Raw genomic sequence first — 22699 nt, 5'->3', positions numbered from 1 at the left:
ATGATAACTGATCACTGATATTTTGCAGGCATTTAAAATGGCTAATTTAAAAACAAATGAATATAGTAACGAAATAAAAAAGCAGGAAAAAGAAAAAAAAGCATTACACAAAAAGCATTTATATGGCTGGCTCTCTTTCATTTTCCCTTCATTCTTCTTTCTCTGAACATTTCAAAACTTTAATAATTATTAATTTAAAAACTGAATGTTTCATAAGGTTAGATACAATTATGGACCGTGTGTGGCCTGAAACTCAACAGGCACTTATTAAATTTTGGGGTCAGGTTGTAGGGAAGCGCTTGCTGGTGTGCAGTGGGCTCGGGAGTCCAATGCAGGGCCAGCCAGGAGTGGACAACCGGCAGGGAGCCTCAGACAAAAGGCAACTCAACCCAACCCCCATCCCCCATCCCAGGAGCTCTGCTCAGTCTGCACCAGTGGTGGGTTTCTACCGGTTCGCCCCAGTTTGGGTAAACTGGCAGTGGCGGCAGCAGGAGGCTCTGCCCACCCGCCCAGACGTCATCACGGACGCTCTGCGCACAGGCAGAAGGTTCTGCACATGTGCAGAAATGCCGCGTGGGAGCAAAGCAAGTGCGCAAACATGGTCACGGTTCCAAACCGGTAGCGAAGGCAAGTGGAACCCACTACTGGTCTGCACCCAGCAGTAGCGTCCAGGGAGCAGCACAGTTCTCTCCTACTTTTCCTCCTTTATCCACAGCTGCAGTTCGAGGCTTCCCCAGAGGCAAAAGGAGAGAAGAGGGGAGTGAAAAATTCTGCCTTCTCTCTGGCGCCCACCCTTTCCCCCTTCCAACGGGCATCGCCCCCTCTGGCTTTCTTTTTCTTTCTAAAGTAACTTCCACACACACACACATTTGGCTTTTGGTAGCTCTTAAAAGGTTCAGCTCATTCTGGCCTTAACTTTTCTGAGCCAGCTGCTACAGTTTCCCCAGATTACTTTGTATCCTGCTGAGATTGGCTGCCTCTCCATCTCTTTCCTGGCTGGATCCCCCGAATTGGCACTGCCAGTTCTCTCACTTCATTGGCTGGTGCCCGGCCGGGTGCGGAAACATAGCACCACCTCCTGTCCTGTCCTATGCAAAGCTTAGACTGAAAGCAGACGGAGGGAGAGGCAATTTACACACGCTCGGGCTTTAATTGGCTTGTAGTAAATCTTTCACAGTAGCAGAGAAAGAGATAAGCTGTGGCTAAGAGTCATAAATTAGGCAGAGCTCGTGTAGGGCCAAGACCGACTTCTTGCCTGGAGTTGGAGTCTATAACGGTGAATCTTGGGCAAGTTGCTGGCTGGAAGCCTCGATGTTGGCAGGAAAGCCAAATCAGCTCAGAAGCTGTTTGCAGGTGTAGCGCTGGAGGAGTCCACCAGCCAGAGTCCGTCCGTCTGCTGGACTGCAGGTGAGGAAGCAGGTGAGGGTGTCCAGGGGCTGCTTCAAGAGAGGACTGGCATCTTCTCTCTTGGGTTTCTTTGTTCCAGGGCCCTGAGGGTTACCTCCTGCTGCTCCTTGGCTGGCAGTAGAAGAGCAGCCTGGGATGGGCCCTAGGTTTATTTTTTATTTATTTATTTTATTTGTCACAACAGTATATATGAACATAAGCATGAAATAACTATACAATATATAAGCATATATATATAAGCATAAGTATGTAATAACTATAAGAAATTGGATACAATCAAAGGGAACATTAGGACAGGAACGGTAGGCACGCTGGTGCTCTTATGCACGCCCCTTCCAGTGGCACTGAGTCACTTTGGCTTTTGGGGATGGCTTCTTCCTCCCCATCCCTGCCTCTGTGAAGGACGCCTTGCGGAGGTGGGTTTCAACAGGTTCTGACCGTTTCTGGAGAACTGGTAGCGGAAATTTTGAGTAGTTTCGAGAATTGTTAAAAACCACCTCTGACTGGCCCCACCCCCATCTATTCTCTCGAGTCCCAGCTGAAATGGAGATTTTACAGTATCCTTCCCCTGCCACGCCCACCAAGCCATGCCACACCCACAGAACAGGTAGTAAAAAAATGTGAATGCCACCACTGAGGCCTTGCCTTCTTTCTCTTCTCCTGCTGGAGAACGTCAGGGAGCTGCCTGGGAAGCTCTTCTCTCCCCTGATGTGGGGCAGCCGGAGAGTCTCCCTTCAAGCCGGGCCATTTGCAGCAGGTGCAATTTGGATGCCTTTCAGGCAGAGAAACAATCCCTGTGGGACAATCTCTTGCATTCTCCCCAATTGCCCCCTTTGCTTGGAGCCTCCCCTCATCAGTCAGCCCCTTAGCTTTCTGGGTTTCCCAGGGGCCAGCAGATGCCCCTCAGGGTGAGGACTAGACTAGACTGAAATAAGAAGGAGATTAAAACAGCAGCAGCAGCAACAGTGGCCCTCCTGGACCTTCCCTCAGGCTCTTTCCTTATTTACTTGTTAAATTTATTTCCCACTTACTTTGCTATGGAGCTAGTCTAGGCAGCTTACAATAATAAAAAGGAAGAAAAAATAATAGAGTAAAATAAACGATGGCAAAGGAACCCAACGAGAATAAATACATCAATATAATAACAAAGATGGATGGGTGCAGAGCAGAGCAGAGGGGCGGGGAGTCTGCCATCAATCCAGCAGCCCCTCCCTTTACTCACTCAGCAGGTTTATTCCTGGCTCCTTGTATGTCCCTCAACTGCCTCCACTGGACCAGCCCAACTGGCCATCTGACCTTCTTCCTTGCTATGCAGAACCAAGGAAGCCCCAGGAAGCAGGCCATTGTTGGAAAAATGGGCTTTTTAACGTGGAAAAGCAGATTACGTTTTGAAATGAAGTGGTGGGGATTCATGAAGCTGAGAGTTCCTATCTACGAGGTTGGATGTCATGGGACGCTCAACAGAGAGAGACCCAAAGGAAGAATTTGCTTGCTTGCTGGGCTCATGGATTTTGAGAAAAGATTGGCCAGCCATCATTTTGAGGATGGCAATAGCAATAGCACTCAAGACTTACCATATTTTTCGCTCTGTAAGATGCTCCTGACCATAAGATGCACCCAGGTTTAGAAGAGGAAAACAAGAAAAAAAAATCTGCCTCTGCCTCCCCTTGTCCATCCGGTATTTGTCTGGCAAGCATCCTCGTAGCAAACAGCCGGCCTCCTCCATGGCTGCTGCCTCCGCTGGGGAAAGCTGGAGCCTTTGCCTCCGAGCAGCTGATCGGTGATTGGATCAGCCTTCCGGAATACCGCCAATCAGCTGTTCTAGGTGGGGGGGATCACTGCTGCCGTTCCCCGCTGCTGCCTGTGGCCCATATTAGCTCCATAAGACACGACATTTCCACCCGCTTTAGGGAGGAGAAAAAGTGTGTCTTATGGAGTGAAAAATATGGTATATGCTGCTCCACGGAGCTTTACAGCACTCTCTTTTACAGAGACCATCTTGTCCCCAACAATCTGGGTCCTCATTTTACCTACCTTGGAAAGATGGAAAGCTGAGTCAACCTTAAGCCGGTCTGGATCGAACTCCTGGTAGTTCGTGGAGTTGGCCTGCAATACTGCAATGCAGGGGTGAAATGCTCCCAGTTCGGACCAGATCGGCCGATCCGGTAGCAATGGCGGCGGGTGGTTCGGAGAACCGGTAGCAAAAATCCCTGCCCCTCCCTGCATACCCAGCTGAGTCATGCGATCGTCAGAGCCTTTTTTTTACTTTTAAAAGCATTTTTTAACAACCTCTTCAGCCGAATGCTTTTAAAAGGTTAAAACAAGGCTCTGACGATCCCAGCTGAGGTGCCTGATTGTCAGAGGCTTTTTTTTTACTTTTAAAAGCATTTTTTAAAAGGTAAAAAAGCTGAAGCCTGCTAGGCAAAAAATGGGTGGTGGGGAGTTCGTGAGAGAGAGAGAGAGAGAGAGAAAGAGGGAGGGAGGGAGGAAAAAGGAGAGGAAGGAAGGAGTACAAACCTGGCACTAGATGCAGCTTCAGAGGGATGCAGCTTCACCAGATGCAGCTTCATCCAGGGCTGGAAGGGACCTGAAGGTCATTTAGTCCAACCCTGCTCCAGCAGGACATTGTTAGTGAGTTTCTGTCTTTTGATCCTCCAGTCACATGGTTACGTAGCCACGCCCACCCAGTCACATGACACACACCCCAACCAAGCCACGCCCACCAAGCCATGGCCACAGAACCGGTAGGAAAGAAATTTAGATTTCACCACTGCTGCAATCTCACCATTGTGCCACCATGGCTCCTTGCACAGGGCCAGGGGTTGGACCAGATGATCTTCAGGGTCCCTACTTAACTGCAGGATTCGATGGCTCAGACTTTTTTAAAATCTATCTATCTATATATAGATTACATGGCAGCAATTTGAGGAGATTGGGAGGCGGATCTTGCTGAAGAGGAAGATGAGGATTCATATTCTAGAGGAGCCCTGAACGACCAACTTTATCTGAGATAAAGAGGCAGAGGGACCATTAGTCTGGCACAGCTGCTTGAGAAAGCAGGGCCGTTGCTTCCATGCTGCTTCCCAAAGCATCCTAGGACTTTCCCATCACAGTCATTACAGAGTTGGTGGAAAGATGGGTGGCTATATAAACAAACCTTTTGGGGGGCTTTCTGTTTCCCTTTGCTGGACATCTTTCTCAATCTTGGGCCACATCATTCATTCATGCTACCTGGCCTCCAAGGTGTCCCTCTGGGATGTCTCCTGCCCTTCCTCCTTTGCACCTGGAGAAGATCTGCTCCTCCTCCTCCTCCTTCCCTGAGAAACCTAAAGGTCCTCCTGGGGGGGAGGGGCTTAGAAAGGTACATGCTGGGTGTTAACCCCACCTTCTGCTTTTTGTCTGCTTTGTTTTCTAGGATGTGTTTTCTTCTGCGGAGGGAGGGACGCCTGTCAGCTTTGGAAGCCATACTAGGTTGAAGGCTTCCACACGCTGCCACTTTCTCCAGGGTGCGAAAGTAGGAGAAGGGGGTGGAAGTATGAGGGATTATTAGACATAACAACATTCTTCCTGCCGGTCAAGGTCAGGCTGGGTTCCCATCTGGAGAAGGAATGGCCGGAGTGATGCTTCGACATGGGACGGTTGAGGATTGGAGCGTGTGACCGGCAGAGGGGTCATGAAGGTGGGGATTTTGGAGTTTGTATTACTGAGGGAGGAACCGGAATCCCCAGTTTCGATGTTCATCCACCTGTGCCGGTTTACCTATGCTAGTAAAAGAACTTTGAAAGATGTTGGCTTCGGAGTCTTTTCTGCAGGAGGAGTTTTCTGGAAGGTTGACACTCTGTCTGCCAAGACAGGCCTGTCTGTGTGCCCTTCACCTTCCCTGCTGAGCCCTGAGGGACAAAAGCTGCTGAGCCTCTGGAGACAAGCCAGAAGGACACCTGCCTTCCCTTCAAGTCACAAGACAATCCTGGAAGTAGCCCCAGAGATCTCACCTGACACCCTTGATCAGGGCTTTTGCAGGCTCCTGTCAGCTTTGGAAGCCATACTAGGCTGAAGGCTTCCACACGCTGCCACTTTCTCCTGTGTGGGAAAGGAGGGGAGGAGGGTGGTGGTACAAGGGATTATTAGACATAACAGCATTCTTCCTGCCGGTCAAGGTCAGGCTGGGCTCGCATCTGGAGAAGGATTGGCCGGAGTGATGTCTTGAGATGGGACGGTTGAAGATTGGAGCATCTGATCGGCAGAGGGGTCATGAGGGTGGGGATTTGGGGGTTTGTATTACTGAGGGAGGAACCCGGATCCCCAGATTCGGATTTCCACCAACTGTGCCAGATTACCTATGCTAGTAAAAGAACTTTGAAAGATGTTTGCTTCAGAGTTTTTTCTGCAAGGAGGGTTTTCTGGAACGCTGACGCAAATCCGAATCTCTGACAGCTCCCCCCTTCCCAAGGCAGCCTGTTTCACTGGCTGGCAGCTCTTACGAGCACCGGCTCCAGACAACTGACCTGCATGCCTTTCCCTGCCACCTTAGTCCACTGGTCCCACCTTGTGGGGAGGCAAGACACCCCAATTCTTAACATACCTAAAAGCTGCTGCCACCATCATCTCTCGCCCAGGCTACATGCCTCCAATGCAGGGGTGAAATGCTCCCAGTTTGGACTGGATCACCAGATCCGGTAGTAATGGTGGCAGGTGGTTCGGAGAACCGGTAGCAAAAATCCCTGCCGCCCCCTCATGCCCAGCTGAGCCGTGCGATTGTCAGAGGTTTTTTTTTTTACTTTTAAAAGCATTTTTTCTTCGGCCAAAGAGATTGTAGAAAAAATGCTTTTAAAAGTTAAAAAAAAAAGTTGGCCATGCCCACCCAGTCACATTACCCCCCACCAACCAAGCCACGCCCACAGAACTGGTAGTAACAAATTTTACATTTCACCACTGCTCCAATGTCTTTGGGGTTCCTCAGAGGGCCAGCCCCCTCCCCTCATATGTTCAGAGCCCCCCTCGGGCCCACTTGTGGCAGACTGATGTCGACCTTTCCTCTCATGGAAAACTCCCTGGCAAAACTCCCATTTCACTCCTGGATGCTGCCCTTGTCCGGAGGCCCCGTGAAGACGGAGCTGCTGGCTGAGGCAGGGAGGAGAATTCAGCTGCTAATCAAGTGGGGAGGAAGCATCAGCAACAGCCGAAGGCAAAGGCCTGAAGGATAGTCAGGAAGGGAAGAAGGGCTAGACAGGGACTGGTTCCTTCTGGTCAACTGGAAGGACTTCGGGGGGAGAACTTTGTGGGCCCCCCCGATCAGAATAACAGAGTTGCAAGGGACCTTGGAGGTCTTCTAGTCCAACCCTCTGCTCAAGCAGGAGACTCTATACCTTTTGAAACAAATGGCTGTCCAGTCTCTTCTTAAGTATCTCCAGTGTTGGATTACCCACAACTTCAGGAGGCAAATCGGAGGAGTCTCACCTGCTGCCTGGTCAGCTCCAAGAGCAGCAAAGGAGGCTGGAGGCAGCCCAGCCAATGAGGCAAAGTAAGCAGGGTTTGGCTGCATGGGGTCCCTCCCTCCTCGGGGCCGTTTCTAGAAGTGGCAGAAAGTCCCTTCAAGCAGAAATGCCACAGCTACCTGGCCCAGGTCTCCATGTGCACCAAGGTGGTTATTTCCAGCTCTGGATCGCTGGGTGAAGCAAGTCTGGAGCTGGGCCGGAACTCCTGGTTTGGGTTTCTTTTGTCTAAAGAAGAGAAGCTGGGTGGGTGGGAAGAGACACACACGATAGCCTTCCAGCCCTTGAAGGACACCCATCTATCAGAGATGCTATAGGTTCTCCTGCTTGAGCAGGGGGTTGGACTAGATGACCTACAAGGTCCCTTCCAACTCTGTTATTCTTCTTCTAAGGGCTGTCCCAGGGAAGAGGCTCTGGGCATATTCGGCTCAGGGCTGGGAGAAGGGCAGAGCCAGTGGGGGGAAGCTTTAGAGGGATATCAAAAAGGGAGAATTTCCAGGCGGTGAGAGCTCCAGAGTGGCAGAGAGTGGAACAATCGTCTGCCTCCCAGGGTCAGGGGAGCTCCTCCCCAAAGGTTTTCAGGCCAAGGTTGCACAGCCCGTTACTCTGCGGCATGAGCATTCTGGCCCTGGGCAGGGGCTGGACTAGAAGACCTTCAAGGTCCCTTCTAATCCTACCATTCTAGGACTGATGAGCCAAGCAGTCTCTAGACCTATGAAAAATGGGGCTCCTCCTCACCTGGCTGAGCTCAGTCTGGAAAGGCTGGGACGTCAGAGCGTGAATGCCAGCCAGCTGTGCTGAGGGCAGATGGAAGCTTTGCCACAGCAGAACCATCTGCAGCACTCCAGGCCTCTAATCAGAGAGCGGTGCCCACTGGACCAGGCAGCTCTGCACATCTGCAAGGCCTGCAGGTGGGGAAGGGGCTGAAGCCAGACCAGCCAGAGCAGGGAAGGAAGCCCATGTCAATCCCATGGGGTGTTACCTGCTCCCCAGGAGGAGGAAGCCATCCATTCCACTTGCGGAAGAAAGCTGGTTGGGCTGATGGGGACGCAGAAAAGAGCCCAGAACTGAACCAGAGACGGTGCTTCAAGGACCAGCTGCCCCATTTACACCCCCCTTCCCTCTTCAGCTTTCCTGCAGCCAGATCCTGCTCCCCAGTCTGCTTCTGTCCCGGCTACCTCTGGCACCATCATGCTGGAACCCCACAGCCCAGGGAAAAAGGGAAAAGAGAGGAAGGGCTACTGACTGGATAGGATGCAGAAAAGCAACCCCAGAGTTGGAGAATGCCCCCCATCCAAGCCCCAAGGGCTCAACGGGGTGCAGCAGTCCCATGGTGGTTTGGGGGGCTCCCCATTGAGCAGTGCTGATCCCCTGCACATGAGACCTGACAAGACAGCAGCTTTGCCAGAGCAGCCCCCCCTCCTGCAAAGAAGGCTTTGGAACTCAGCTGGAGGCGGGCTCTGCCAGCTTGAAGTCCTGCCCAGCCCTCTGGGATTGGAACTGAAGCATGGAGGAAGTTGGGGGGACCAGGTGCCAGGAGAGAGGCCCTTGCTGCCAGGTGCACTCAAGGGAAAAAACGGCAGAGGGCTCCCCCAGGACAGGCTGACCAGGACTTTGCTCTGCAGGTGCTGAGGGAGGCAGGGGTGGCTCAGCTTCCCCCAGACCGGCTGGCTGACGGGCTGGCACTGGAAGGGCTCTTTGGGCCAACTGCCTTGGCACGTGGCTGGCACAGGGTTCTGGACCAGCCCTGCAAAACAGGCTTCCCCCAAAGCCCCCCAGAGCCTGCAAGAGCTGTGGGGAAGCGGGGTGGGGGGCGTCTTCACCGAAGCTCAGTTCTTTTCCTTTCCGGTCTTCCCCGAGAGCGGCTGGATTCCCATGCGGGGCGCAGAGTCGCGGGGCGTCAGGTGGGGGCGATGTTGCCAGGAGAGTGAAAGCCTCTCCCTTCCATGCTGTACCAAGCAACATCCCCGGAGATGTTTAAATTACTGGCCATGTCATAAATCAGCAGCAGAAACAAGATGAAGCCAGACTCCTGCCTGTTGCTGAGCTGCGAAAGGCTTCATTTATTTACTGCAATGGCCAAAAGAGCAGGCAGCTGCCACCGCAGTCAAAAAATTAATCGGCTCCCGGCTTGTCTTGTCTGCCCCCCTCCATGGCCTCTTGGGGATGAAGTGGCGAGATGAGCTTGGGGGCTCCCCACCAAGAATGTCCCCCCCCCGAGGCTAGGGCTCTTCTCTCCCCCTGGGGCAGCCGCACAGCACAACGCTGGCAGGAGTGTCCCCTGGGCTTGGGTTCAGACCCCTTATCCCATGGGGCAACAAGCGGGGGCTTCAGGGATAGAGAGAGGGCCGCCATTGGGCCTTGCCATACTGGGGCTGACCTCTGGGGGCTCCTGGTGACATAGCAATGTGCGGGGGGGGGGGTTGCTTCACAAGCCCTGCACCAGACCTTGGTGCCCTTCCTTCATGAGTCTCTGAACCTTTTGACTGGCCAAAGGATGAATCTGCCAGCACGGAGGGAGAGGGTCCCAAATGCTGCCCGCTTGGAAGGCAGCACTGGGCTCACTGGCAGTTTTCGCAGTGCCCACTGGGCTCCCTGTCTGTCAGATGAAGAGGCATTCATGTATAATACTGGAATATGGGGAAGCTGCATGAAGCAGACGGTTGCGCCAACTGCTAGCAGCATACCCTTCCCAAGACCACCCCTGGCATGATAAAAAAGGCCACAGGCTACTCATCGTCTGAAATGGGATGTAGATGGTCTTCTTTTACCGAATTTGGGCAGGAAGCTGAGTGCACCCAACTCTGGTGGCTGCCTGGCCAGCTCAACCTGTCCTCCTGGGTCCCCTGCAGCTTTTCTGAGGACCACTCGTTGCCTCAACCTTCTCAATTCCCTTGTCTTTCATTCTACTTTTGGTTGTCAGTATTCAACCAGATTTTTCACATGTCATTTTTATTTTTATAAGGGCTGCTCATTCTTTTCTATTCTGAACCTTCTTTTTCCTCCACTTCAGCCTGTACAATGGGCTGTTCTTGTTCATTGTACAGGCTCTTCAGAAGCGCAACCAACTATCCTGACACTCCTGTTAACCTTAATGTATTTCAGATCTACCCAATCAAAGTCCTGGCTAAAAATGATCAATTCAAAAGCAAAAATGAACCGTTTTCTATATCTGGCCCTCCTTTCTACTGCCCCTCGAGGGCAGCTACCTGTTCCCCAGTCTCTTGCCTTTTCTGGGGCAGACTTTTCCCCTGGCGTTTCTCTCCCCACACCTTCTGCCCTCCCTAGTCCTTCTTGCTTTTATCCGCTACCTTTCAGTACTTGCCACCCCCCTTTTTCTACCCCTCAGGGAAAGGTGTGGATGCCAGCTCCCAACTTAAGGAGAACCGGGGTGGTAGATAACAGCCTCCTTTCGTTTCTCCAGGGGGGAATAACTAGCCCTCTGCTTTCTCCCCCAGGTCTCCTAAAAGCCGCAGACCGTTTGGAAACAGGCTATGGCGGATGCCACCGGGGTTCCAGGGCCACAGAGTCAACTCGCTCACGGCCACATGGGCTGCTCCCTCCTGGCCTGCTTTGTCCGGAAGGACTTTCTGGCTGGTAGACTTACCAGGCTGACTTGGACGAGATGGATTCTGAACAGCTCTTTTAATTCGGGCTCAGGCCTAAAGCCAGCCTTGTCCTCAACTGGTCCCAACACTGTGGGACTTTCCAGGCCCTGCAGGGTGTTTGATTTTGGCTCCTCCCCCCCCCCAAAATCAGGGCCTTTTTGGAGCAGCTCTCCAGGGCAACCTTGGTGGGATTGATTGGCCATTTTCTCCTCTTGGGGGGGGGGAGCTGTTTGTATGAGACTATTTCTAAATCTGGCACCCCACAAGTTTTCTGCCCTTCAGACAACTGGGGCTCTTCAAGAAACTGTTGAATAAGGATATTGAGGCCTCTGGACATTACCAATACATGGATGACTCCCAGCAGTGTTTGTCTTCTCTCTGGAAACAGAGAAGAGATAGCTGCAACCAGACAGCTGCTTAAGGCTCCGTAATGGATGCCAAGTGAAGGCATCCCAGAGCAGGAGAGCTGAAGGCCCTGAAATATTCTGCCCCCTTGATGAGACCAACTTCATTCCTGCTTTTTTTCTCAGGAGTAATTGGGGCACGGCACAAACCATTGGGCCGGACTGCCTGGCACAGCCTGCCTTCCCCCCCCCCCCCGCAAGCCCGTTTCCGTGGCCCAATGGGCTGGGGGGGGGAAGGAGGGGGCCAGGCACCTGTGAAGTTGCAGGCCCATCAGGAATACTTGCATTCTGGTCTGGGTAAATTACAGAGTCCGATACTTTAAAAACAAACAAAACACACTGATCTTTGGGAAGGAAGGAGCATTCGCCCTCTCTTCCATTTCTAGAAAAGGAACTTTCTTGAAAACCGTCCTGGCTGGATTCCCAGGTCCTTTTGGGACTGCTGATGAAAGAGGCGCTTTGAGTAAAAGGGTGGAGGGTCAGGAGGGATAAGCTGCCTGGAAGCCAGCAGCTCCAACCTACCCAGCTGTGACTTTCGGGGGAGTCCCAGGCTGTTTTTCGTCCTGACCTCTTTTGCAGGACAGAGCAGATAACCGAAGGGGCAAGAACTGCAGAGTCTGGCACAGCGTCCTTGGGGGGACTCCCGAGCCCCCCACTCACGCAGTATGGGAAGAGGAAGGAAGCGCCAGCCAGGGGGGGCCCTGAGGCACTGCCAATCCTCCTCGCCTGCCTGGGCAAGCTCTTTGCCCCACCCAGCAGCAGGAGGCAGACCTGCCCGCTTCGGCCCACGAGGTCTGGGGCCGCCCGACTCCACAGTCCGGAGGCTTCCAGTGACCGGCAGCAGCTCAGAAAGGAAGCCTCCCTGCTGAGCTAAGGGCGGCACCTGGCTTGCCCACCCGAGAGCAGCAGTGACTTGCATCTGCAGGCCCAGGAGAGCGGCCGGCCTTCGCGGCTCTTGGGGAAGGAAGGAGGCAGCCCAGGGCTGGCAGGGAGAGCGACGGAGGGGAGGGGGGGCCAAGAGCCCCGCGGGAAGCCGGGCCGGCCTTTGCCCTTTGCGCAATGGGGCACAAGTGTCGCCGAGCTTTTGCAGCTGCCGCCGCCGCACTTTGCACGAGCCCCGAAACCCGTCGCCCGCCTCCGCTTCCCGCTATGCCAGCAGCCCCGCCCCCTCCGGCTTGCCTGCGCAGGGTTGGCGGAGCTGGAGGCGGGGGGGGGGAGGGGGGCGGGGCTTCCCCTCGCCAGCCTTTCAGGAGGCGGCCAGCCGGCCGGCCGGCATCAACAGCACAAGTGCCGCCGCCGCCCGTTGCGTCCTGCCTGACCCCGCCCCGCCTCGACCCCGGCCCAAACTTTCCCTGCTCGGGCAGCTGGCGCGGCGCGGAGCCTGGGCCGGCCGGCGGCGTAGCTGGCTGGCCAGGGGCGCCCGGGCAGCGTGCGGGAGGCGGCGGGCGGGCGGCTGTGCCATGCGGGGCTTCCCTCGGGCAGCGGCGGCGGCGGCGGCGGCGTGGCGGGCGGGCGGCAGCGGCCCCTGCAGCCGGGGGGGCGGCGGCGGCGGCCGGGCTGACACGATGCGGCCGGGGCTGGGCGCGGGCAGGCGGCATGGCCCCCCCGCCTAAGGGCCCCCCCGCCCGCAAGCTGCTCTGCATGTGCAGCCTCTCGCTCTGCCTCACCTACGCCTGCTACAGCCTTATGGGCGGCCCCGGCACCCTCCGCTCCCCGCTGGCCGCCCAGGGCTCCCCCCGCCCCGCCGCCCCCCGCCGGCCCGCCAGCCCCGCGCAGCCCCCGACCTCCTCGCCGCCGCCGCCGCCGGGCTCCACAGCAGCAGCAGCAGCAGGAGAAGCGGGGCCGGCGGCGGCTCGCAGCAGCTCGGCCACCGCCGCCACGCAGGCAACCGCCGTCAGCCCTCCCGCCGCCACCGTCCCCGGGCGAGCGGCCGAAAGCCCCGGCGGCGCCAACGCCAGCACCTCCGCCCCCGCCGACCAGCTGGCGGACGCCACGGCCACGCCGGCCTGTGGCGAGAAGCGGCTGCCGCAGGCGCTGATCATCGGGGTGAAGAAGGGGGGCACCCGCGCCCTGCTGGAGGCGCTCCGGGCGCACCCCGACGTCCGCGCCGTAGGCACCGAGCCCCACTTCTTCGACCGCAACTACGGCCACGGGCTCGACTGGTACAGGTGAGGCGGCGGCGGGAGGGAGGGTGGGGGAAGGCGGGCTGGGCGGCAGGCACGGAGCTCCGCGGTCCCTCCAGCCGGGCCGTCCAAGCGCCGCCGGTGCCTCCGCGCGCAGCAAGAGCCGCTTGGCGCCCCCGTCGGTCCGCAGGTGTGCGAGTAGCCCGCCCGCCTGGACAGCCTCTCGGCTGGGAAAGCCAAACGGCCCCGCTCGGCTCTGAGCCGGCTGCCGGCCCGTCGGGCGCGCGGGGGAGGCGAGGCTCCCCGGCTTGGCTGCTTTTGTCCGCCGGGCCGGCCGGCCGCGAGCGGTGGCTGGTGGCTCGGGGAGCGCTGAGTCCACCCGGTGCGGACGAGAAGCGGGCGGCGGGGCGGGGTTGGGGTCGAGGAGCCTCTTCGTATCTTCAGGGGCCCCCGAGGGAGCTGCTGGAGGTGGGGGGGGGAGCGAAGGGGCAGCAGGCAGAACTCGAGGCTGTGGAGCAACACTGGCCGCTTTGGGACTGGCTCCCCCTCTCCCCCCTTCCTCCCCCCACCGGCCACTTGATGCCTTTGCCCTCCGCTTGGAAATCTCCCTCCTTGCAGAGGGGCCGCCGCTTGGCTTCGCGACGCTCCGTCGGCCGGCTTCAGCCCGGAAGATAACGCTTGCCTCTTCCCGGGGGATTCCAGGGCAGGCGGTCTGGGTCGAAGGTGGCGTCTCTGGGGCCTGCAGCTGCTGGAAAAGGCTGCCCGGGTCATTCGGTGGCTCCTGAGCTGTGCAGCGGAGCCCCCTTTCACAAGGGTCTCCTGGCCCTCCCGAAGTTGAAGGCTCTCCTGGGGCCCTGAAAGCTGAGGAAAGAGGGGGAACCCAGGAGACCCCAGAGGGGCTACGTGGGGCCGCCATTGGTGCTGAGCTTTGCTGGGTGGGTGGCATTCCTTGCTCAGCTGCCTGCTCGCTTTCTGTGCCTACCTTTCAGCCCTCCTGAGGGGCCCCAGGGAAGGTTAGAGACCCCCTAAAGACAGGGGCTCCCCCAGGGCCAGGTGGGTGACAAGAGGCAGGAACCTGCATCCTTACACACTTGCTCCAGCTTACCTGCATCCTTGCATATTTGCTCCAGCTATTTTGCTGTGTTTCTATGTGTTTGTGTGTCTGTGTTTGCTGCCTGGAGTCTGATAGGGTCCCTGTGGCTCTTCTTCGTTTACGCTTTGGGGTGGGAGTTTCTGACATGCAGTTTGCATCTAGCCACATTCAGCATGGCCCCTGGGACAAGGGCTTCAAGCCAGGAGCTGCCTTGCCTATTGTGTGCAGAGGCTGGAGGGGCCAATTCTCTTTGCACACTCTTTGCCCTGTGGGGAAGCTGCAGCCGGTGTGTGTGCAGGGAGAGGCTGCTGGCCACCCTGTGGCAGCTCTTTCTGCTTCTGCTGTGGTTTGTGGTGCTCAGGTGGCTTAGCCTGTCTGCTTTGGCTTCCCTGAAGTGGGACTCAGTGTTTTTGGTGCGCTTGGGACTGGAAGCCTACTGTGGGCAGGTCCTGTGCCCCCTGGCAAGCCCCTCATTCTTCAACATTGCCCCAGGATGGGGATTCTCCTCTGGTTGTGGTCTTGCTGCCCGGTGTGCTTAGTCTTTGCAGTCTTAGCCCAGCCCTGTGATTTGGGGCTGTAACAAAGGGCTGTGGCTTTCTGGAGGAGCATTTTAGCACCCAGAAGTCGCTTCCCGTATGCAGCTCACCCTCCCTTCTCTCCTGGCTTCTATGACGTGGGTCAGGAAAGTCCAGGGCTTTTTGCATTGTGTAATGGCTCCAACAGAACTGAGATTATCCAGGATTCTAGGAAAGGGATTGCCAGGGACTCTGTCCAGCCAATCCAACAAATGTGGGAGGCCTGGAAATGATCGGGTCCAACGGCTGCAGCCTCTGCCATAGATGGCCATCCAGTGCCAGTGAAGAACCGAGCTGTCCCGTCCAGAGGCAGCCGCTTCATTGGTCAAGAGCTGGGCCTGTTCCTTGCAGCTCCCTGTCCCCTGCTTTGGTTAGTGCCAGCAAGACAGGTGGCCGAGGGGCAAAAGCAGCTCTTTCTTGGCTCATTTTTGCTGGCCCTTCGGCTACAGCTGAATTCTCAGCTCTGTGGTTTCATTTTGGGGGTGGGGGGCTTTCAGATTGGTTCCACTCTGATGTTTGCTCTGAGTGCTGTGTCTGTGCGTAGGTGTGCATGCCCAGTTAATGGCTCACACAGCAAGAGGTGACACTGTTCATTCTGGCTTCACCTCCGTGGCCTCTTAACATTGCGCGCTTCAGAAGATGTGGGCACATAACCCGCGGTGGGGTTGGGGCAGGCCAAAATCCCTGGAAGATTCCTGCAGCTTTGCTATTCAAGCACTGCTCTCAGCCAAGAGGGGGTCCAACTTGGCTTTGGAGCCCAGCGTGGCTGTCCATGATTTCCATGGGCTTCGTGCTGCCCCTCGAGATCAGTGGGGGGGAGGCAAGATTGCTGTAAAAGGGTGGGTGAAAAGCCGGCAGGGAAAATGTTGGGGAGCTTCCTGACTCAGAAGCCTTTCAGTGCTGAAAAGGAAAGACTGGAGCTGGGGAGCAACCTGTTTGGGGAGGGGGCAGGTGGGGCTGCTGGGAGGGAGTGACCGACCCACTGACTCATGCTGGGAAAAGAGCAAGAGGGGAGTTGATAGAGAACCTCGCCTGGCTGCTGCCCCCTCAACACAACACTCAGTCTCCTGAACCACAAACCCATTGAACACAGCCATCTAATTACTCTTACCTTGGAGTGCTGTGCAAATGCAATGCTGGGTTTATGAGTGGCTTGGCCGAGTGTGTCACATAAGCACAGCCCCCATGGAAAACTGGGGACCAGACGGTGGGGAGAGCGACCAGAAGAGCTTCCCCTCGCTCTCAGATCATCCAGAAAAATGGATTGGTGGAAGGACCCCTCCCTTCATCCACCCATTTGCTCTGCGCCAAGTTAAATTCTGGTCCCCGCATCTGTCATAGCTTTCACCAGGACTAGACCCCAGATAGGTGCAGCCAAAAGATGGGGGGGTATTTCTGGCCCACAGGAAAGCAGGCTGCGGCCTCCTTGCAGCCTCCCCGGCCGTGGGGCTGGCTCCTCTGGTCCAGAGTCAGCTTGGTAGAATCGACTTGAAGTGGACCGCTGCTTTCTGGGGGTTCTGGCGATTCAGTGGGCTTGAAGAGCTCTGGTCACTCCTGTCCTTAAAATCAAGCCCTGCCATGCCCAGCCTGGTTTCTGGAAGTCCTGAGCTCTGGGCTCTGCCAAGGCGATGGTGGTGGCAGTTGTTGCCGTGCTTCTTGGAACTCCTGACATTGGCAATAAAGCAGCACAGGGTGGAGGGGAGGGGGAGGCCAGATTAATTGCCTCTGGTGCTGGACGCAGGTTAGCATGTTCAGCTCCTCTGCAGTTAAGTGAGTTGACTTATATCTGGGTGTCTCCCGACTGGCCGATTGGGTTTTGGAGAAGAAGCATCAGGATTCAGTGGCAGCCACTACCTCTGGGGCAGACCAGGGGCTCAGACTGACAAAAGCAGTCTTGTACTGCGAGCTCTGCCCCTTTCCTGCAAGTGTCATGCTGTCACAGGGATGGCCTTAACAAAAGATCCTGGGGACGCCCGCTGGCAACCTCTCACTTCCTAATTCACCAAGGTGATTCTGTGATTCTCCAGGTGAGGACAGCAGCAGCAGCAACAGTTGAAATTTGCAGTACTTTGAATGTGTCAGAAAGGCGTTCAAAGTACAAAGAACAAGTCTCACAAGAGGGAAGAACATCATAAAGAGCGTTTGAGCTGGTCTGCAGGAAAGAGAAAGGCAGACTGCTCCTGCGTGGCTCGGCTCTTCTCCCGAGAGGGGGATGGAGCTGGCTTCAGAAAAGGGGGCCGGGGAGTTTCCTAGATAAGTCCTGTTTGCTTGGTGTTGGTACTGGACAAAATCTGGGGACAAATTATTAAGCCATCAGCATTTGGAAAAGAATGCTATTGCTTAGCAGATGTCAGCATGGATTTATCAAGAACAAATCGTGACAAATTACATTTGCTACTGAGACTTCAGTTGACCACAGGAGAATTGTGGACGTGGTAACTAAAGAAGTTTTCTGTCACTTTTTGATAGAGAAACTGGCAAAATATTACTGGATTAGCCAATGATTAGCTGGACCCAGAGCTGTCTGAACAATTAGCGCTGTTGTGTGGCTCTGTGAGGGTCTTTTTAGGCCCTGGGCTCTTCTCCATATTTACAAATGGCCTGGAGGAGGCATTACAAAATATTTGCAGACAACACAAAGATGGGAGAGTTCCAGGAGAAGAAAAATATATAGCCCAGGGTTGAACTGTGGAGATAGAAAAGAAAACATCTGAAGATGGATCTTGACAGGCTGGAACAAGGGGCCAAAGCAGGCAGGGGGGATTCCAACAGGGACAAAGGCACCATCTTGCATTTGGGTGGGAACTGATCCCAGCAGAGAGAAGAAAAACACCCCGAGTAGCCAGAGGTGCTCTCTATTTTACCTTGGTCAGGCTGCATGGAGGATATTGTGGGCAGCTCTGGTTGGGGAGCGGTCAAAGGTTCAGTGAAGAGTGTCCTGGGAGTCACATAGATGATCTGGGGCCTGGAAGGAGGGTGTGGTTTCCCTGGGTTTCTTTAGCCTGAAGACGAGAACTCTTGCAAGGTTGTCCAGAGCTGCTTAGAAGATGAAGAAGCCAAGGCTTTAATGTCACAAAGAGTGGTTTTGGGTTGGTTGTAAGAGCTGTTTGCCAGCAGGACAGATCCTCGGGGGGGGGGGGCGAGGGGGCGGATTGCTCTTCCTGGGGGGTGTCTACAGAGGTGCTGTTTGGGTGCCCTCCCCCAGAAAGCCTGCCTTGGCTTGAGTGTGTTCAGTGGACACCCCTGTGGAGATTTTGGCTGAGGCTGTCGCAAGGACGTCCCAGGACACTTCCTGCCTTGATCGATGTTCTGTGGTTCTGTGCATGGAGTAAAGATGGAGCCCAGGCCCCCTCTCCCCTGTGGGGGCCCCCTTTTCTCATGGTGGTTATCCTGTGCACTTCAGCAGAGATTTCATGGTGTCGAGGCTGGTGGGGTTCATGTGGGACATTTTCCACTGCTTGTATGTAGTGATAATTTCTTTCAAATGATTTTTGCTTGGGAAGGTTTCTATGAATTGAGAAGGCTTGAGGTATGAATAAGCAGCCAAAGCCTGGTATGAAGAGCTGGGAAGGGAGACAGATCAACATTTCACCGTAGGTATTATATTTTGGTGGCTTTACGTAGCTACAGTAATCCTGGGAACCTCCTTTTGTGAATGATTACTTGCAGTCCCAGTGGACCTAAAAGCTTCCTTGGCTTTTTATTTATCTGTCCAGCTGCTCTCCAAAGTTGCAACCTTCATCCCGCAATGCTCCCAGCAGGAACTGCAGATGGAATTTCCAGGCAGATTGCAGGATTTGTTTTGAGTGCTCAGTTCCCCAGAAATCCCAATCGAATCACTCCGTGTTTCCTCAGAACTGGAAGTGTGAGAAGAGGAATCGTTTTGCTGTTGCAACTGTCGGGCGTTGGGGGGAGTTGGGGCTCCTTGCAGGAAGGCAGGCGGGCCGGTTGGTTTCCATGGCTGCTGGAGAGCAGCTCAAAGATGCTGCAGCCACCGCTGCCCCTCCGTACTTTTCTCCAGCCCCCCAGTGGCCCCTCATGGCCTCTGGCCCCATTGAAAGAGCCCCTTGGTAGTGCAGACCCCAAGCTGCCCTAAAGGGGAGGCTGGGAGAATGGAGCCCTGGAAGCTCCCTGACTTCTTTCCAGATGTGCTGTGTGCAGAGGCTGCTCCTCCCCTTCAACTCTGCCCAGAAATGAAAGTGAGGCTAGTTGGAGAAGGAGGAAGCCGAGGGCCAGCAGGTTTTTCTTCTGTCCACACGGGCAATATTTTAGAGATGGTGCTGTGGACATCAGCCACAGTGGAAATCTGGAAAAGGTCAGGCAGCATCTGCAGTCCTGGCTATCCCTTCCCCTCCCCTGGATGGAGCCCTTTGCTTCCTGCACAGGGGTGCCGAGGGAGGGAGGGAGGGAGGGGTCTTAATGCGGCCTCTGGAGGGGCTTGATTCCTTTGTTTGGAATTATTGATTACATTTTAATAGGGAGTTGTGCATTTAATTTAATTGGGTTTGGATTTTATTTATTTTATTTATTTATTTATTTTATTAGATTTTTATACCGCCCTTCTCCCGAAGGACTCAGGGCGGTGTACAGCCAAATGATAAAACCACACAATATACACATTAAAATAAAAATGTGTTTTATTTTTATTCCTTTTGCTTGAGGCTTCCCAGGTGCTGTTCTGGAGGAGAAATGGGAAACGTGTCCCTTAAGAGTGAGGCCAAACCGCTGCCCGTGCCTTGCTTCTCACAGGCATGTGGGGTGAGGAGGGGGCCTCCTCCCAAGGCAGCACCTTTTCCGTGGCTCTGAACTCTCACTCGGCCAAGATTGAAGGGTGACCTCCTCCCTGGTTGCTTTTCATCCTTAGCTGCTGGGTGGGTTCAGGGGGGCAAGGGGAAATCCTGAAAGTCCATAGTGGGCTGGTCCGGATCATGTTTTTGCTGGTTGGACCGGATTTTCTTCTCATCTGGCACTCTATAGAAGTTGTGGCTCACACTGTGCCAGATGCACTTGTCCAAGAGACCGAAGAGCCCTGGAAGAACTACAGAACTTAGAGGCTTCAGATGTTTGGTGTTCTGCAAGCCTCAGGACTCGTTTGGTCCTTTTCTGGCTGTGGTGTGCGACCAAAGGCTGCTCATCCACCTTCCCTGCTGGTCCACTCAGCGGAGAATGAGACCTTCGCTATCAGTATCCTGTTCCTTGGAGACAATCCAGCCTGTTCCTCCATATTGTCCGCTCTCCTGGTGTGTCTTTGTGGGATGTAACTCCAGACGCCTTAAAGCTGTATGTGTGAGGCTTTGCCAGATCATCCTTCCATCAGGGTCTTTGCACTAAAAACAATGTCAGACTGGCCTCTGGGTTTTCTAGGCAGGAAATTGCTTCTTGGTTCTGGAACCTTTTTATTGGTGTTTGAGCTGTGGCTGACCGGAAGGCTGGTGCTGAGGTCCAGAAACAGAGTCCTTGGTGCTACTCCCCAGCATCGGCCTTACTCTTTGCCAGCATGTTGGGGTTGAAAAATTAGTGTCGGTATGTGTGCATGTGAGAGAGGGAGGGGGGGAGAGAGGAATGCGTTGCAAAAGCTTGGTGAGCAGAGTGGGCATTACTGCTTTTTATTTCCAAGCTTGGCAGTTTTATTCACTGATTCATTTTATGTCATATGTAAAAAAAGAGAGGGGGAGAGAGAAAATCCTTTTAAATATGCAGCGTTTGAGAGCTGGAGAAAGAGTATGTATATTTGAGGAAAATTAGCTGTTTTTCCTTCCATGCATGAAAATGTCCAACTTCGAGAAAGCATTACCGTCCTGCCTCACATCAGTTTTTACATGCTGCAGGCATTGAGGATGGGTCATAAACTCCTGGGCTCTTTATGACTTCAACTATTACTAACACCACCGCCCTTATATAACGGAAGGCATTTACCTTGACAAACTGTCCTGTGAATTCTTTAAAAAATTGCAATATAAACAGAAGAAGACGACATCTTAAATTACTGTTCACCTCCAAGGTTGCAGGATGGGTAGGTGGATGAGATGAATAAGATGAGCACGGAAATAATCTGAGGAGCTAAGTATGGGAAGGAAGGCAAAGGGGAGCTTGGAACTGACGCAAACTCTTGAGCAAAGGGGAGATGGCCAAGGAGATGCGTGGCTCCACAAATGAACATCCAGTGGACAGTAAATTCTTTGCAGTTGGGGAGGTCTTATTATCCAATGAGCTTCTGAGTGTTCAAGCTGGATCAGAGACCAAAAGGCAAGTTAGTTTGGTCAGCTTGAGTGACCTTCCATTTAGACTTTAGCTTTGTTGATAGGCTTTCAGGTGCCACTGCTGGATAGTGGTGATAGACCAAAGTTGACCAATGATCTCATCCCTTCTGGTCTCCCTATCCATGACCTTAAGTCATCCTGACTATTTGTTCTGGAGGATCTGTTTCCATGCTCCAATTGCCCATTGAAAGTAGCGAGGAACAACCTTCAATGAGAAGGTTGCTCATTGCCAGTGGCTTTGCTCGACTCTAGAAAAAAGTTATTTATATTTTCAAACCCTGAAAACATCATATTGGATGAATACAGTACATCCTGTTGAAATAAGGTCCAGTCAAAGACTACCTTGAAACTTCAGCAGTCATAAAATATGATTATTGATCCTAACTACATGGAACATCTGTTTGATTTCCGGTAAATTTCTAGGTACAAGTCAAAATGCCATGTCTGATCCATGAAATGATGGCAGCTGTTCCAAAATCTGAAGTTCTTTTCTGGATGCCCCCGTCCATCTTCAGTGATGAAATGAGTGAGATTAGCCTGAGGACCTTCACTGTGGGGCAGATCCTCCTCTTGAGACGCTCTCGGACACTGAAATGGGAAAGGAAATATTTCAAAACATGGATGTTTCAGTCAGTTGTACTTGCCAAAAGGCCTGATGGTTCTTCAGTTTAGCAATTCTGAGAAACAAATTCAAACATTTCACAGAGACTCTGTCTCAGTTAATTCACTCAAGATTAGGGCTGGCATTTTGCTTATTCAGTTTTCAAGATTCTGTGTCCTGACACCTTTTTCCTGCCACTAAACCTGGTTTATAAATCTCTGTCAATCTTGTTTGGGCTTGACAAAAAGTTGGCTTGCTCCATTTTGAGAGCCATGTTATATTGATCTTCCCTATCTTGATTTCTGATGAACAGAAATACAGCTTTTATTGTTGTGATTAATGTTCATGGTCATGTTTGTTTTATCCTGCTGGCCCTCTATTAATGTCGATATTCAGTGCAAGGAGATTGTCTGCTTTTTTTTTTTGGCAGAGTTAATGGGTAGCTTACAAGAATCAGGAACGCACACACACATTCTCAGCCCAACATTTCTGGATGGCTCATCCCTCACCCCTCAAGCAAGGAATGTTTCTCCATATTGTCAGCGGTCTTTTGTAGCAACTTAAACCAGGAATGATAGATCCTAAAAAAAGGACCTCAGTGCTCTGACTAGTAAGGTTCATTTGAACAGAGAGTGGGGATTATGACCAAAAACTTCCAGCAAGAGCGTTTCCTTTCCAACGAGGCCTCTGCATGCATGTAATTATTTGCTGTAGGAGCTTTCAAGGGTGGCAGACAATTTACTGTTATCAAGAATCTGTTGCATCTTTCCTTAAAATGCAGGTGGGCATCCCGTGATACCCTGAGGTTCGGCCTGTGGTTGAAGGTGGAGATGGATATTCAGAAGTTCAGTATTGCAAAGGCTGAAAATAACACTTGGCCGCAAGTGATTTTCCAATGTTCCATTTTTCTCATTCCGAGTCAGTCATAATTCAAAGCATCCTGCCTGCTGTAGCTGCCCAGAGCTGTCAATTTTTAGAGAGTGTCCTCTTCTCAGGCTGAGCCTGGCGGTTCGTTGTAGCTCTCTGTTGTGCGTCCATAATTTGAAGCATTGAGATTTCTCTGGTATGATTTCACCTTTTGTGATGAATTTTGAGCGCATCTGAACGCAGAGTAAAAGGACCGGACTTCCTTTCTC

The 22699-nt window shown here is 53.6% G+C and overlaps 1 protein-coding gene across 1 annotated transcript in view; it reads left to right on the top strand.

Annotated features, from left to right (window-relative positions):
• The first annotated feature begins 12178 nt into the window (after window positions 1-12178).
• Window positions 12179-22699, top strand: part of LOC131185011 (heparan sulfate glucosamine 3-O-sulfotransferase 4-like) — a 92889-nt gene continuing 82368 nt past the window's right edge. The window contains exon 1 of the mRNA XM_058157031.1: window positions 12179-13079. Coding sequence (XP_058013014.1) covers window positions 12508-13079 — 572 coding nt within the window. The 5' untranslated portion in view covers window positions 12179-12507. The remainder of the gene's footprint in view (window positions 13080-22699) is intronic.

Source organism: Ahaetulla prasina, chromosome 14, assembly GCF_028640845.1.
Source record: "Ahaetulla prasina isolate Xishuangbanna chromosome 14, ASM2864084v1, whole genome shotgun sequence".
NCBI lineage: Eukaryota > Metazoa > Chordata > Lepidosauria > Squamata > Colubridae > Ahaetulla > Ahaetulla prasina.
This window is presented reverse-complemented; position numbering and strand designations above follow the sequence as displayed.